General features: G+C 33.6%; 1 protein-coding gene across 1 annotated transcript in view; it reads right to left on the bottom strand.

The window, feature by feature from the left end:
• Nucleotides 1–4,982: 4,982 nt before the first annotated feature.
• The window catches only part of SP2353 (EGF like, fibronectin type III and laminin G domains protein pikachurin), a 165,410-nt gene continuing 153,943 nt past the window's right edge, over nt 4,983–16,449 (bottom strand). The window contains exons 11-13 of the mRNA XM_081972229.1: nt 13,911–14,053; nt 12,921–13,244; nt 4,983–10,624 (exon numbers count right to left, since the gene is read on the bottom strand). Coding sequence (XP_081828355.1) covers nt 10,354–10,624; nt 12,921–13,244; nt 13,911–14,053 — 738 coding nt within the window. The 3' untranslated portion in view covers nt 4,983–10,353. The remainder of the gene's footprint in view (nt 10,625–12,920; nt 13,245–13,910; nt 14,054–16,449) is intronic.

The raw sequence follows: 16,449 nt of genomic DNA, 5'->3' as shown, positions 1-16,449 counted from the left end.
TAATTGTTATGGTGAACGAATGCAATTATCAGAGTGCAGAGATTTAAAGAAGTCTGAACTTATTTAAGGTAACTACATCCTATACAATAGGTACCTATAAATATCTCAAAATTGTCAGATTGTAGGAATATTTTACAGTTTCTAGGAACAGTTTATTAAGACTATAACGTCGTATTAAGCAGGGTTGGTTCTAAGAGCGAATACAGAAAAACTTACAAAATAATAATATGGCGTGGTCAAAAATATAAATCGACTAAAAATATAAATTTTAAGTTCTAAAGACAAGTTTTTGATAAATTTTACTTTTTGAAATAAACACAAATAAGTGAATTTGTATATGCTACATACGCTTAAGACAGTTTTGCTTAAATAACACCAAAATAGGCGGACCATACGTTTAACATTTTAAAATTCGCAAATTTGACGTAATTGAACAAAATAATTTTATGACCAACTGTGAAATTACGTCATAGTGACGTCAAATGCGCCATTCGCGCTTAATGGAGCGTCAAAATGATACATGCACATCCTACTTTACCATTATTAGTACTCACAAAACGTCATCGTAGACGTTTGAAAGATAAAAAATAATTTATTTATTGTGATTATTTCAGAAAGTAGAATTTTTCACATTAAGTAACAATGCCAACTTGGCCCAGTTTTAGACGAAGAACAAGATGAAATTATAAAAATTGGAGTGTAGTGTTGCAGGTTTTTAGGCCACCCTGTACGTAATTTTTAAGATTTGCTTTTTTGAATTTTTTTTTGTAAACACCACTGGAAAGAGGAGTTTACGGCGGTTCTTTTAAGTGGCCTATGTCCCTTTCCCCAACATTTGCTAAGTTGAGCTTAAAGACAGTTTAGATAAGTTTAGTTTAGACTGTATTATTTTGCATCTGATTTGTCACACTCAAACCTCAAGTTAGCTTAAGTTGTACTTAAAATCATCTTGGAAGCTGGGAACGGGCATTAATCACCCCGAACTCTCTTAACTAAGAAAGATACAAGGTGTTGAAATTTCAGACCACAATTTCACTTAATTGAAAATTGGTTGCTTGCCATTTTGAGCACATAACTCGAAAACGGTGAAAGTTACGAAAAATTTACAAGAGAACAAAAAGGTGCCCCATTTCACCTACCCATGGGTCGGGAACTCTCGAAAACCATACAGGGTGGTCACAACGCCACCGGCATTTACACTTTTAGGGCAAAATGGTATTTTGCATCAACAACTTTCACCGGAAATAACTGAAAACATTTTGTAATGCAATGTTTGGGTCACTGTGTAGCCCTTCACAAGCCGAATCGAATGACCTAATAATATACAGAGTATGAAATAATAGAATTTTGGGGCGTTTTAGATAGTCTGGTCATACATCGAAAAAGGGGCGAAAATTACTTGATGTCCCTTAAAAGCACTAACATTAAAATAATTTATTAAAAGATTCAAGATAACACTTTTGTTTATGCTGTGTTTTCAATGAAAAAAATCATTAAATTTAGCAAACTCTCAGAAACGGCAAAAGATAGACATAAAGTCGTATTTGTAAAAAATGATTAGAAAAAATGATAGATTGCTACTTTTTAGTACAAGCGGCAACGGGGCAATATTGAAACTATTTTAGATAGATAGAGCGTTATTCATTACCTAAACACGCAAGTTTTCAGAATAATAGTAAATCCAAATCTCTGATCTTCACTGGTTAGTGAACAATTATTTTAGTACAAAATAAAATGCTCTGAGAAACAGCAGTTGTTTTTATTACTCTTTATTCATCATATTCTCAAGAAGTCTAAGCATTCCTCCTGGTACGCTTGTACTCCTGATAGAAAATCCAATTTTTACTGAAAAAACAATTTTTGCAGCAAATCAAGCATACGATAAGAATATAGCAGAAACGCTAAGAAGGAAATTTAATTACAAGTAATACGTAACGCATTCGCCAATTCTCAAGAAAACTAAATTTACCTCCTGCTGCTTCTGTGTCCCTGATAGAAAATTCAATTTTTACAGAAAACCAGGCATATTATCAGAAGAGCAGAGCACAAGGAGGTAAATTTCAGTTACTCAAACTCTCTTAAGCCTCTCTTGTTACTTCTGTGCCCTTGATAGAAAACCCAATTTTTACAGAAAATCGAGCAAATCATTCAGGAGAGCAGAAACGCGCGGAAATAAATTTTAGTTGCTCCTAATACTTGGCGCATTTGCCAAGTGTCAAGAACTAAAAAACTGCTGGTAGAAGAACCAATTTTTAAGTTAATGAACTTGATTTGGATTGATAAATAATCACTACGTAACAAAATTTGGGTCAGGTTTGGTCCCATCGGCTAAAAGTGTTTTTTTGGGTTAGTTGGCTCCCAAATAGTGGGAAGCGGCCATTGGAAGCTCTCAGAAAATTGGAATAAGCTCAGGAAAATCGGAAAGTGGCATTTTTTAAGTTTTAGTAAAAATTTGACCTATTATTTAGCGAGAAGAAATTTTCCGTGTTTTGATGAATCTGGTTCTAAGTTCTAGGAGGGTCAAGAGACCTTAAAAAAGATAGATAACTTAGTAATTTTATTTTTTGACCGGGCCTGGCAAAAAGGGCGGAAGAAGGTCCATAGTAAATAGAAAAAAAATTGTCGACACCAATGGGCTCTGACTAGAATATCAAACTATCGTAAATTCAGCTAAAAACATGCGATTCCATCGATTTTCCGATTTTTGTTATAACCAACTACGATGTTACCAATTTTGCAAGAGTAAAAACAATAAATGTTAATGAATAACACTCAGCAAATGTAAAATCTATAAGAAAATTGCAAATTTTTGATTTAAGTCAAAAATGAACTATTGTCAATATTTGCAGCAACTTATATACAGGGCCACAAATTAGTGTCGTATGGGGTATATGCAGATTTGCTTTGTTTTTTCATTTAAATGACGTGCAGAACTTGATTAATCTTTTGAATTTTAGGTTAGAATTTGCTGAATTATTAATTAGTGATAATGATTGCTGTTGTAAAGTTGATGATAGCTGGCAAAAACCGAAACGTCGGATTTAAATTTAGAAAAAAAAAGTTGCATTGACAAAGCGTCAATAAATTTAAATTATCTCATCAAATAAGCTTACAATAAAATAAAAACTTTTTTCGACGACTGACTTTGAAAGTACCTCATGTACGCTTCCATTTCAAAGCAGAAAGTGGTTATTCGCCGCACGTGCGCAGAAAGTGAATTATTTTCTGCTTTAGAGCGTTTTCGCTTTCTACTAACAATCTACTCACCAAATTTTTCGGCGTTTCCATAACAACGACATACCTGTTTGAAATAAAGCCATTCCGTCAAAGTGATTTATCGGTGATTATTTCCTTCCTATCAATTTTGACCAATCGCTATCAAGAATTAGTATAACAAATGTAAATTTTAAGTAGAAAAATCACTTGACAACTGTCAACTTAGCTGTCAGCAGTTTTTCCGGAAAAAAAATCGAAAAAATTTCACACTCCTCACAGCAACATAAAGAATAGTGTTACCCTTTCCAGCTTGAGTTAGTAAGTAGTAGTAAGTTATTGTTCTTATTAATTATTGTTCTTATTGTTTTAATTAAAATAAAATGTTTATTTAACTCAGGAAATAATCTTACCAAATATCCCTCGTGCATCTAATTTTTCCTGTGGAAAAATTGGAATACTCGTTTCTAAGTAGTTTGTCGTCTTCGACTCGGATGATTTTTAAAACCACTCTCGCTCATGCTATTTGTTAAAACAAATTACTTAGAAACTCGTTTTTCCGAATTTTTCCGGAAAAATTAAATGCACTAGGGATATTACCCCCGACAATGAGTTCGAGCTACGAAAGTGATGTGAGTTGTCCTTCTACTCCACACCACAGCAGTCGTCGAAAAAATATCGTCTATATTTCGAGCCGAAAGTACATATTTGCCGCTTTTACATGATTGCAGCGTTCGGCTTCGCCTCAAGCTGCAATTTTCATGTGCAAGCGGCAAATATGTACTTTCCGCTCTTAATATAAAATATACTATTTTCCAAAATTTCGTATTTTTTCCGATTATTTTTTTTATGTTAAAACGGCATAAGGTTGAACTCCAAATTGGACAACTGGGCCTTCATATAACCAACTCTGTATCTCTTACCGTTTTTAAGATCCCCATTTTTAGACAAGAATTTGTGGCACCCTGAATTGCCTGTAAATGTAATATATTATTAGTGGTTCTATGGGGCAAATTCTTTATTTTTTATTTCTTGTTTCTCCTTTGTAGATATAAACTAATAGTTATTGAAAATAAGCAACATCGAATTTCGTCGAAAAATTCCAAAATCAGTAAAAATCGTAAAAGTTTATGTTTTTAGCTAAATTTACGATAGTTTTTGATATTTTAGCCAAGCCCATTGGTGTCGGGCAATTTTCTTCTATTTATTATGGATCTTCCTTCGTCTTTTTATCCAGACCCAAACAAAAAGTAAAAATGTTAAGATCTCTTAAAAAAAATTCGAATAAATCCTTGAAATGAGTAAAAATTGGCTTAAAATGGCCTAATTTAAGTAGATTATGTGTTAGGTAACCAACCATCATGATTTGGCTTCTTTTGAGGTCCCTTCCTGACCATCCTACACCTCACATTGACAAAAACACCAGAAATTTCTGCTCACTGCTAAAATATAGGGCAAATTTGGGCAAAAACTTAAACAGTGCCATTTTCTGATTTTTCTGAGCATATTCCAATTTTCCGAGAGCTCCCAATAGCCGCTTCCCACTATTTAGGACCCAAAAAAACACTTTTAGTTGACGACCCAAATTTTGTTACGTAGTGAATTTCTAATTCAAATGAATTCTAAATACTGGATCTATTTTTAACAATTTTTTGAAAAAGTTTTAACTGGATCCCGATAATGGATTGGAATCGATCAGCCGATTGGCCATTTTTACTACATGTATTCAAAATGGGAGTGAGGAAGAAATAACCAAATTATAATAGTGATTTAAGTCAAAAGCGATTTATTAACACACAAATTAATCTACCTGTACAAATTAGGATTTCATATACATTTTGTCATCTCTCTATTAACAATGTGAATTTTACAATGGACCATTTAGAATTCTCTAGTACTTACTATAATCCAAATCGTGTGGCAGTATAAAAGTTACAATTTTTAGATCAAGAACGCCAATTTCCGGTTTGTAAATTTGCCCTCTTGCTCTTTGCCTTTGATAGGGTAAACAAAAAAAGCGTGATAAATGTTTAAAATACGTTTTTCTTCTTTAAACTGATATGACACGAAGGCGAGTGCATTTCAATACATATTTATAGGAAATTATATGATTTCAGTTTGTGTGCACGCACATAAATTTAGTATAGCGACCATATCGTGTATGTTTTCTGGATATAGGTATAAGCGATATGTCAGTAGTTCTATTGCTTTTCTAGAGTTTTATTGGCGCCCGTGTTTTTATGATACGTTTCTGTATTGCTTTGCTTTTTCTGCTGGTTTGAAGGGTGAATATCAGAAAATAAAACTTACTTTTAAGTGATTACTATCTACAAGTTCTAACACAAAAACCTCTGCTAATTGTATAATTGATAAAGGTAATCAACAGCAATAATATTTCTTCTAAATAAATTTGTTTTTAGGTTTTTGATTATCCTTTTAATGTAACATTGCTTTTATGCATATAACTTTATATACGTAAAACCAATTTACGATTATTTTAGGTTTTCTTATATTGATTGTCGATTACCCTCTATATAGCATCATAAGTACTTTGCAGACATCTCACCTTTTGACTACGTTTATTATAATTATTTATAATCTTATCTCTTACTTTAAGGCGCGTCTCTGTCACTCAGATTTAAATATAATGTGTCTGACAGAGAGCCGCATAATAAAATTAAATTAAAATTCTAAATATATGGTGTTTTTAATGCTTTTAGGATTTTCTTCGTATTGTGCAAGAGCGGAAACAAAATTGTGCATCATGGCAGTACAAGTGTAATAAATGCATTTTAAGGCGTGTCTAACTGAACTGAAAAAAGAAAATAAGAAACACCATAAGTTTAGAAGTAAGAAAAGAAATAGTTTAGGTTAAGTCATCAGCCTTATGGTTAAATCTTAAGATCACACAGTTAAGTGCATACTTACACATTCATGGTACCATTTTTTTAAAACTTAGTTTTTTATTTAAAATTAATATTAAAAAAAATTGTTTTAGGGGTTACGCAACTGTTCGCGTTTTAAATTTTTGTTTAAAAAGTATTATTAAAAGTTTACAAACATTATTTTGAATTATCGATATTATTTTATAAATACAAAGTCACTTATTGATATTTGACTCATTCATTTTTAATACAAACTAATATAATAACTGTTTCTAAAATATTTTTATCTCTTGAAAGGTTTGTTTAGATCTTGTTATTGAATCATTTAATCTTTGACTAGAATGGAAAACTAGAAATTTGGTCAAGTTATAGATTAATGAATTCACAAGATTTCCGCTGTAAGAACTTTCAGAAACATGTTATAAAAGAGCTTATTTAACATTTCTCAAATAAGGTTTTTAATTTTATTTTATAATTTGTATTGTTACAATTTTGACCGTTATATTTGGTCGATTTGATAACTATAACAACAGAATAACTTTAGAAGTATATAGGAATACTGAATTTGCTTTCAAGTTTAATTATTGACAAAGTTAAGCAGATACAGGGTGAAACAAATACAGGCACAAAACTTCACGGTCATTTTGCTTAGTGAAATTGACTTTTGTAGTTAAAATTATCTAAGATTAATTCGGAAATGCCAGACGTCTCTGAAACCTTCACAAAATCGTTCAAAATGGCTTAAAAGTTTTAAAAACAGAAAAACCACAATAGCGTTTGAAGTTTTTCTGTTTAAATTGTATACATGTACGGGGTTGGTCTTTTTAGATAACTTTGCGGCGACAAAAAAATGTCGCCACAAATATAAGTTATAGGGCTTCTCCTAAATCGGCAAAAAATGTTAATAAATAAAACAAGAGACCATGACAAAAATAAAAAATGAATCAAAATTGATAAATTTTTATTGGGACGCTTTTCTTCCATTTCTGATGAAGTGATAGATCTTTTCCTCCTGATTTCAAAAATATATAATAAGAAGACATTTGGTTTAGCCGTTTTTTGTACTAAAATTGTGATTTTATTGTTTTTTAAAATTACAGGTTGGTGTCATAAATGATCAAAGAGACTAAACCTCATCAGAGTTCGAGTTGATGCTCCATTCAGTGTGCAGAGCAAATTGACGTAGTTCAACAAAACAATATATTGACCAACTGTCAAATTACGTCATCGTGACGTTCGGTCCTTTCATTTAATCAGCTAGGAAAGCTAAAATTGTAAAAGCACGTCACGTGATCGTGACAATATAAATTTGGAGCTGGCAATATTGTTAAGTTAAATTGATATCTGTCAACAAGTCATGTGACCCAAAAAATGTCGTCTTTACCTTTAAAAAGTCTGTAAATTTTATCTAAATAGTTGGGAAATTTGAAATTGTAAAAGCACGTCACGTGATCGTGACAATTCAAATTCGGAGGTTGCAACGCTGTAAAGTTAAATTGGCACCTATCAACAACTGTCATGTGACTCGGAAAACGTCATCTTTAACCTTAAAAAGTCTGAAAATTACATTTAATGAGCTGGGAAAGCTAAAATTTTAAAAACACGCCACACGTGATCGTGACAGGCAACGCTGTTAAGTTAAATTGATACCTGTCAACAACAGTCAACATGTCGTCTTTAACCTTGAAATCATCCAAATTTATGGCAGCTGTGATTTGAAAAACAAACATCACAATCTTTAAATGCCAATAATTCAATAATGCCTAAACCAAATAACAATTTATTATATATTTTTGAAATCAGAAGAAAAAGATCTATCAACTCATCCGAAAATCTACAGGGCGTTCCATTAAAAAATTATCAACTTATTTTTTTCTTATTATCACGTTTTTTTTTTAAATTTTGCTATAGTCTATTATAATATTCAATAAGATTTGTTTGTGTTTTAGGAGAGGCCCTATAACTTTTGTATTAAGAAGTTTTTTCCTATTTGCAAAAATAAAGTTGTCACAAGCTGACTAAAGATACAGAACAACCCTGTACATATACAGGGTGGATCATAACTAATGGGACATAGAACTACAGCATATTCTTGACAAAAATCTTCATTAAGAAAGATACAGTGTGTGAAAGTTGAAATTTTGTTCCTGATTTTTTATCATATCTAGGTCTTTTGATATAAATTACTGAAAATGTGTATAAGAGGGGTTTGACAGCCGGTAAATGATGCTTTCATCTATTTTACAGTAGCTGATAGGGGGCGCTACCTGCCACCTTTTCAGCTGCTTAAAACACTCAAACTTTTTTCTACGCCACTGAAATGGACCACGCCACTGAATGGAATTTATATTCTGAAGCCATCTTTCAGGAAGCCCTAGAAGAACGCAACGTGGGCGTTAAGGTAAATGGTGTATGGGTCAACAATATTCGTTATGAGGACGACACAGTTCTAATTGCAGATAACATGGAGGATTTGCGGGATATGCTTGGGACTGTCGGGAAATGCAGTAAGAACATCGGCTTCAGTAGAAGACTAAATTCATGATAATTATTCGAAAGCCACAAGAATTTCAAAACTCAAGCCTAACATATGAGAATTAACCAATAGAGCGAGTAAATAAATTTAAATATCTAGGAACATGGCTGTGTGAAAATTGGGATTTAGACACAGAAATCAGATCCCGGATTGAAAATGCTCGCAGTGCGTTCATGAAATTCAAAAAAGTGCTCACCAATACTGATTTAGATCTTGGCTTGAGAATTAGATTTGTCAAATGCTATGTCTGGACAGTGTTGCTTTATGGCATGGATGGATAGACACTGAAGGTGAGCACTATGAACAAGCTGGAAGCATTCGAGATGTAGGTCTATAGGCGTGTACTCAGGACTCCATGTCCATGGACTGCAAGAAGAACCAACGATGACGTCTTGAGAATAATCAATAAAGACCGCAAACTGTTAGACACCATTAAACGTCGAAAAACAGCATACTTGAGCCACTTAATACGCAACGAGAGGTACCAATTCCTGCAATTGATAATTGAGGGGAAGATTGAGGGAAGAGAGAGGAATCGACAGAAAAAAGATGTCATGGCTCCCCAACGCCAGGCAGTGGACAGGACTGAGGACAATGCAAGAACTAATGCATACCATACGTACTAAGAAAGAGTGGACAAATGTAATCGCAAACATACATTAATGGACACGCAGCAGAAGAAGAAGAAGAAGAGCGCCCCCTATCAGCTACCGGCTGTCAAAGCCCCATTATACATGATTTGATAAAAAATCAAGAACAAAACTTTAACTTTCACACCCTGTATCTTTCAATATTACCTTGCGGTATAGGACAATCTAGCTAAATCGTATTATTTTGATATCAGGAATATGTTGTAGCATTATGTCCCATTACTTATGGTCCACTCTGTATATGTTGATACAGAGTAGCAATTTTTCGTTTCATTTTGAACTGATTGGAAAAAAATGGAAAACAGTCACGAAACCCCATAGAAAGTGATGATATTAATTAACGTTACAGCTCTATTATTCACTTCTGATCATGTATGTATACAGGGTGTCACAGTGTTAAATGGCCTAACTTTATTTACTTAAAAAATATTACAGTTCTATATAAACCAGTATTTACCTATTAAGGCATTATTTTCAAAAAACTTACAAAACACACTACAAGTAAATAAAACGTAATGTAATGATGATAATAAAGATTTCTGTTTATCTCCTAGTTTAGGTCAATAGATCATTAATGTTAGGATTGAGATTCAAAACTACGACACTCTGTATACTCAAGACATGTATTTTAAAAAAATCTAAAATCTATTCGTACCTTTACGTTACAAAAAAATTGACACTATTCCCGAATAACGAGTCGATAATTTTCATAAGTTGAATTTCGCTATTCCATTTGTAATTCTCGAAGGAGAGTTTAAAACTGTTCAGAGAGATATTCTAGAATCGAGTGAAGATGTGAATTTTGTGGTGTAAGAGAGAAAGCAAGACATTTAACTATAAAGCACTTTATCTCCTAATATGTACGCGTAGCATAACATAAAGATCTCCATACGAAATGTTCTTAATGTCAAAAAGTTAATACGTTTAACACCTAAACAATCACTCTTGTTAATACCGCCTTTAAGTCTTTTATATCTCTAATATGTAGAGCCGGTCGGAAATTAAAATAATCGTCAAACTCTCTTTTTTCTCTCTGTCACTCCTTTTGTATAAAATTACCCCCCCGCCCTCACACCTCGCACTCCCCTATATTGTGTCTGGTCGCCGACCTATTGATAACCCCTAAGTGATAATCCGCGTTAATCACTAAATCGGCTATACACCCCCTGATTCCGGCCCTGAATCCTGTCACGGGACCGATCAAACGGTGGGGCATTCCTCCAATAAAGAGGCCCTCGGCCTCGGATGGCGCGAATGGTTTGTCCGGAGGCCGGATCTGCACGGATTGTCGGGTTACGGCAGGTCCGTTATCTACTATTAGTAGGCCAGTGGATCCGTCTCTGCAAATTTTCAACAATTAGTCAAAAACGATCAAATCAGGTAACCTTCAGTTCAACTCAAAGAGAGGGTCTGTTACATGTATGTCATTGTTGCCCGGTTGCACAAACGCTGTTTAAGGGCCGGTTTAGTTAAACTTTCTCATAAAAAAGCATTGGTGTCAATGCGACGTTTCTCACGTAGGCTACTATTGTATAATCGGGGACAGGACCGAAGGAGACACCTAACCTAAACTTTTAAAAATGCATTTTAGACATTTTGCTTAGAATATCCAAAATAAACATGCTAATGTTAAATAACTCTGTTGTACTTAGAGATATGTAGATGTGTTTCTTATGCCTGTTTTCCCGACACTTCCAAGTCGATTTTAAGTACAACTTAAACTAAGTTGAGGTTTGAATTTGACAGCTCAGATGCAAAATAACACAGTCTAAACGAAACTTATCTAATCTATCCTTAAACTGAACTTAGCCAATGTTGGGGAAACAGACATTAGAGAAACCACATCCAATCCATGAAGTCAAATTTGACAGTTCTGACGTTAAGGAACACTTTTATACTTTCCTCGCGTCACGCGACTGCTGCCATAACTGTCTAAACCTGTTTACCAATGGTTTGAAACTATAAAATTAGAAATAGTTGCTACTTTAAAGAATGACATTGAAGGTTATGTTTTAAAGCACCATAGAGTCAAATTTGACAGTTCTGACGTTAAGGAACGGAACACTTTTATACTTTCCTTGCTTGACGTGACAGCCGCCATAACTGTCGAAACCCGTTTACCAGTAACTTGAAACTATAAAATTAGAAATAGTTGCTAATTTGAAGAAGTACACTGGAAGTAATGTTTAAAGCACCATAGAGCCAAATTTGACAGTTGCGACGTTAAGGAACACTTTAACATTTTTTTTGCGTCACGTGACAGCTGTTATAACGTTCAGAACTCACTCACCAGTGACCTAAAAGTATAACATGACAAATAGATGTGCTTTTTTGAGGAATTGCACTGTAAGTTTGGTTTACAGCTCCATGAATAGCCAAATTTGCAACTCTGACGTTAACGAACACTTTTATACTTTCCTTACGTCACGTGGCAGCTGCCATAACTGTCGAAACCCATTTACCAGTGACTTGAAACTATGAAATTGTGACTTGAAAAAAATAAGAATTTCTTAAGTTATGTTTAAAGCCCCATGGCGCCAAATTTGACAGTTGCGACATTAAAGGAACACTTTGCTTGCGTCACGTGGCAGCTGTCATAACTTACTCACTGGTGACCTCTGAAACTATAAAATGTCAAATAGTTGTATTTCGTAGAGGAATTAAACTGTAATTTAAGTTGTGTTTACAGCTTCACGCACCCAAATTTGTCAGTTGTAACGTTAAGGGACACTTTGATACTTACGTCACTTATGTCTATTTCCCCAACATTCGCTAAGTTGAGTACAGCTTAGATAAGTTTAGTTTAGGCTGTGTTATTTTGCACCTGATCCATTCAAATCTCAATAACTTAGTTTAAGTTGTACTTAAAATCGACTTGGAAGTGTTGGGTAAACAGGCATTAACGTCACAACTGTAAAATTTCGCTTCATAAAACTATAAATACCAATGTACAGTGTGATTGACAGCTGTCAGGTGACGTAAAAAACATATCAAAGTGTAACAACTGTTAAATTTAACTCTATGGAGCTATAAATACAACTTGCAATGCGATTTATCAAAGAAATACAACTGATCTGCGTTCCAGTTGTATGTTGGCGCTGAATGATTTTTGGCAGTTGGCAGCTGTCAGGTGACACTTAGATAATATAAGCCACGCTGTAAAGCAATCAACTGTCCAATTTAACGCCTTAAACTGTCATTTAACGTCACATCTGCCAAACTTAACTGTACAGAGTCACGAATAAATTTGCGGCGTGATTCATCAAAGAAACGTGACTATTTAACAATTTATCGCGGCACGGTTTAATGAGTTTTGAGCCTGTCATCAAACGTCATAGATAGTTCAGTTCATCAACGAATTAAAAGGTTCTTGAGGTTTTTGACGGTGCCAAAATCAAGAGTTTTGGTCGTGACAACGTCGATTTGTATGTAATTTTCAAGCTTTTCCCCGTAGAAAATGTGTTTTAGAATCTGAAAAACTGTAATTTTTTCGGTTTGGTGTGAGTTTAAAATGCCAAGATTACTCGACCAAAATTCCATGGCTTCAAAAATGTCTTCTTGTTTAAGAAAAAAACAAGAGTAAAATTTTTAATTTAAACAATTTTTACTTAAATATCAATAAACCAACTAACTTACCTGACTGCTTTCACTCTATGCCACAAACCGTCGTGTACGGTGCTGGAATTGTGCACGACCAACATTTCGTCGTCTTTATAGTTTGCGGTGTAGCGCAGCTCTAACGCACCTTTTCTTAGCCCCAAAGACACAAAACTGTTCCCCGTAAAAGCCCACAACAACAAACCAGTGTCCGAATTAGATTTGAAACGGACGTTAATATCCAACGGATCTGTGGAAATCGCTTCCATCGTTGTAGGGTCGTTGAGATGGAAGAAACTGTCGATGCCATGGAAAGATGGTGGACCTCGAGAGCACAAGTGATCACGGTATCCAGGTTTGCATCTGGAAAATCAGGAAAAAGATGTATCAGGACAACTACAATTTTTACATTTCTTTCTTTATCATTTAATATAAATATGTGATTATGATGGGAACTAAAGAGGAATCAGACTGATGGAGTGAATACTCTCTGATTTAAGCATCTGTAGATGTTGCTCAGAACTTATTATTTAATCCAAATACATTCTGTATCACTTTTCAAGTTTGTATTTTAGTTTAGAGTTCGAGAATCATTAAAATCAGTGAAAATAATGCTGGGACACATATTGATTTGAGTGTAGGTTAATATGTTTGGTCACATTAGAGTCCTATGATTTACCTCAATGACATCTATGTCATTATGAGACACCTTTGTAGTACACCTTGTTGAAAAAAAAGATCGAATGTCAGTACCAAAGAAATACGACATCTACAATATTCATTATTGCCAAGAAAGCCTAGCTTGAAATTGATTGGTCAACCTCTTCAGCTGTCTCTTGTAAAGCTGTTGCTATTGCTTCCTTAAATTTTATTTTATTCTTGTCTATATCACCTCCTTGAATCTTCTCTACGGGTTTTGGACATGCAGAGGTGGCGAACGTTAAAAAGTCGTAATTCTTGGATCATTTTCTTTAGACTACAGAATGTGATTCAAGGTTTATGCCGTATTTTATAAAAATAACTTTAAACCTGCAAGTGAAATAGTCCATTTCTGGGACACACTCTCCATCTTCTCCACAAGGTTTCGCAACACATGGATGGGGACAGTTGTCCACGTTGGCGCCTCCAAGAGCTTCAGCCAAGATTGCTACTTGTCTGCCATTTATTTGCACCTGAAAGCAAGCATTCTTTAGTAGTTGTAAGGAAATCTGGATATAGAGACTTGTATGATAACATTTTAAGGGTCAGGAGGAAAAACGATAAAAATCTATTTTTCTCAGGCAGAGTGTTAGTAACAAACTTAATTGTTTTTAAACATTCTGTAAATGTTCATCGTGTTGCAGTTAGCACGAAAAGAAAAAGCAGTTCAAGGCAAACATTTTGCTCTTTTTACAGTCAAAAAATTGGCAATTTTTTAGAAAAAAATTGAGTATCTCGGAAACGATTAGATTTACGGTATGTTCTGAACCCAGAGAACTAGACTTACACTCATTTAAAACTGGGTAAACGCAGTCACAACTGACAGATTGTTGTTTTGACCGTTTTGGTTTCTTCTTTTTGACACTTTGTTTATGTAACCGTATTGCGGTTAGACCGAGGTGAAAGAACGGTTCAATACGAACATTTTGAGCTCTTTACAATCGCTGAAACCCCAAAAATGGCAGAGATACATAATTTTGGATACAATTTTTAAAAACAAGTGATAAAATCTGTGACAAAAAATGTTAGTTTTACACCCACTTAGAATCGGGTGAACGCGGACACAACTGGCAGAGCGTTAGTTTAAAATTTAATTGTTTTTTGAACACCCTGTATATGTTCAATCGTGTTGCGGTTAGTACGAGGTGAAAGAGCAGTTCAAGACGAATATTTTCAGCTTTTCAAAGGCGGCTGAAACCATAAAAATGATGGAGATACTGATTTTTGAAAATTTGTATGCAATTTCCAAAAAAGTAATAAAAGTCGAATATATCGGAAACGGTTAAAGTTACGGAAATTTGACATAAAACCAAAAATGTCTAGAATGACTTTCTGCAACCAGCGACCTAGCGCACTATAGCATGAGGTGAAAAACCAGTTTATATAAAATAGTAGAGAAAAAAAAATGTGCAAGAGGCCAAAAATCTTCAGAATGCAGCTGCTAAATTCGGGGATTTAAAGAAACTGATTACATTTTTTACCAAATGTATCACTCATCCTACCACATAAATAATACTTTGTTGTTTTATGCAACTTTTTAAATTAAAACATTGAACCATAATATAATTTGTTATTATTACAAGCCAAAGGGGAAAGAAAGATGAAAGTCACTGGACATTCATCATTCTTTCATAATGAGTTTCGATGTAGCGTAGATACAGGAAGATGGTTTTAATTTTTTCCTCTTATTTTTTATACGTCATTAGATCATCAAAAATGTAATTTTCTTTTAATTGTCTTGTTAAAGTTGAAAAAAAAGAATCTCTTATAAAATTATGATTTGCAACTTTGTTTACGAGATAATTGAGTTATTACGTTCAAAGACCTAAAACCAATCCAACCCAACTTAAAAATTGTCTCTGAACCGGTGAAAATTTACTTAAAAAGCTTAAAAAATGTCTTGGTTAGCCAGTTTTCATAGTTTTCAGAAAAATTTAAAGACTTTGTCTTGAAAATTGACTTCGAAACTGTGAAAACTGACTTGAAAGACTTAAAAACTGTCTTTGTAGTTAGTCGTCATTTTTTTTAGTTTGCTTTTCATTTTCTTAAAACTCTGGACTATTTCCTAACAAGTGCGGAAAGTGATACTTTTCCGCACCCTGACTGAAGTCAAGTGCGGGAAAGGCGCTTTATGCACGTGATAGAAACATCATTTTTTTTACGAGCGTTGTCAATAATTAGAAAGAACAACAATTAAAAATAAATAATAATAATAAATTAAAATTGAAAAAGAAATTTATAATAATAGTTTATTTAACAATACTGTTTTTTTATACATATTTATATGTATGTATTACAATATAACCGCACATTAAAAATAAAATAAATAGTATAAGTACAAAAATAAAACATGATTACAACCTACAAACTTGATTACCATAAATGGGTTATTGATGTGATAAATTACCTCTAATCTTCTTATGTTACTAATATTAATAATAAATGAACAATTATTATATGGAATAATAATTTAGAATATAATAATACATAAATTGACAAAATTTAATTTTCCCAACCCTAGTGCGGGAATAGTATATTATAAACCTAGGGACTACAATTCGCTAAGGGATTAAAAGACACTTTAGTCATGAGGTTTATATACTATTTTATGCACTTTAGAATGCGAGAAACAACGATTTTTTATTCTCCATAGGCTTAAAAATGTCATTTTAAGTTTTGTCACTATTAAATTGACTTCTAGACACGTCAGTGTTAAAAATTTGAGCATTTCTTAAAAATCTAGACTGTTTTTAGTGCTTTAAGACTGTGTTGAGCCTGAAAAATCTAGTTTCAAGACTATCTTCACAAAGTTTTTGACTTATCAGACCTGAATGCCAGTTTGTACACTGTCCATAGCCTTGAAAATGTC

The sequence above is a fragment of the Ips typographus genome, linkage group LG2, assembly GCF_016097725.1.
Source record: "Ips typographus isolate SLU linkage group LG2, UJ_Ityp_2.0, whole genome shotgun sequence".
Classification (NCBI taxonomy): Eukaryota; Metazoa; Arthropoda; class Insecta; order Coleoptera; family Curculionidae; genus Ips; species Ips typographus.
Note: the sequence above shows the minus strand (reverse complement) of the source record. Positions and strands in the feature narration are given on the sequence as shown.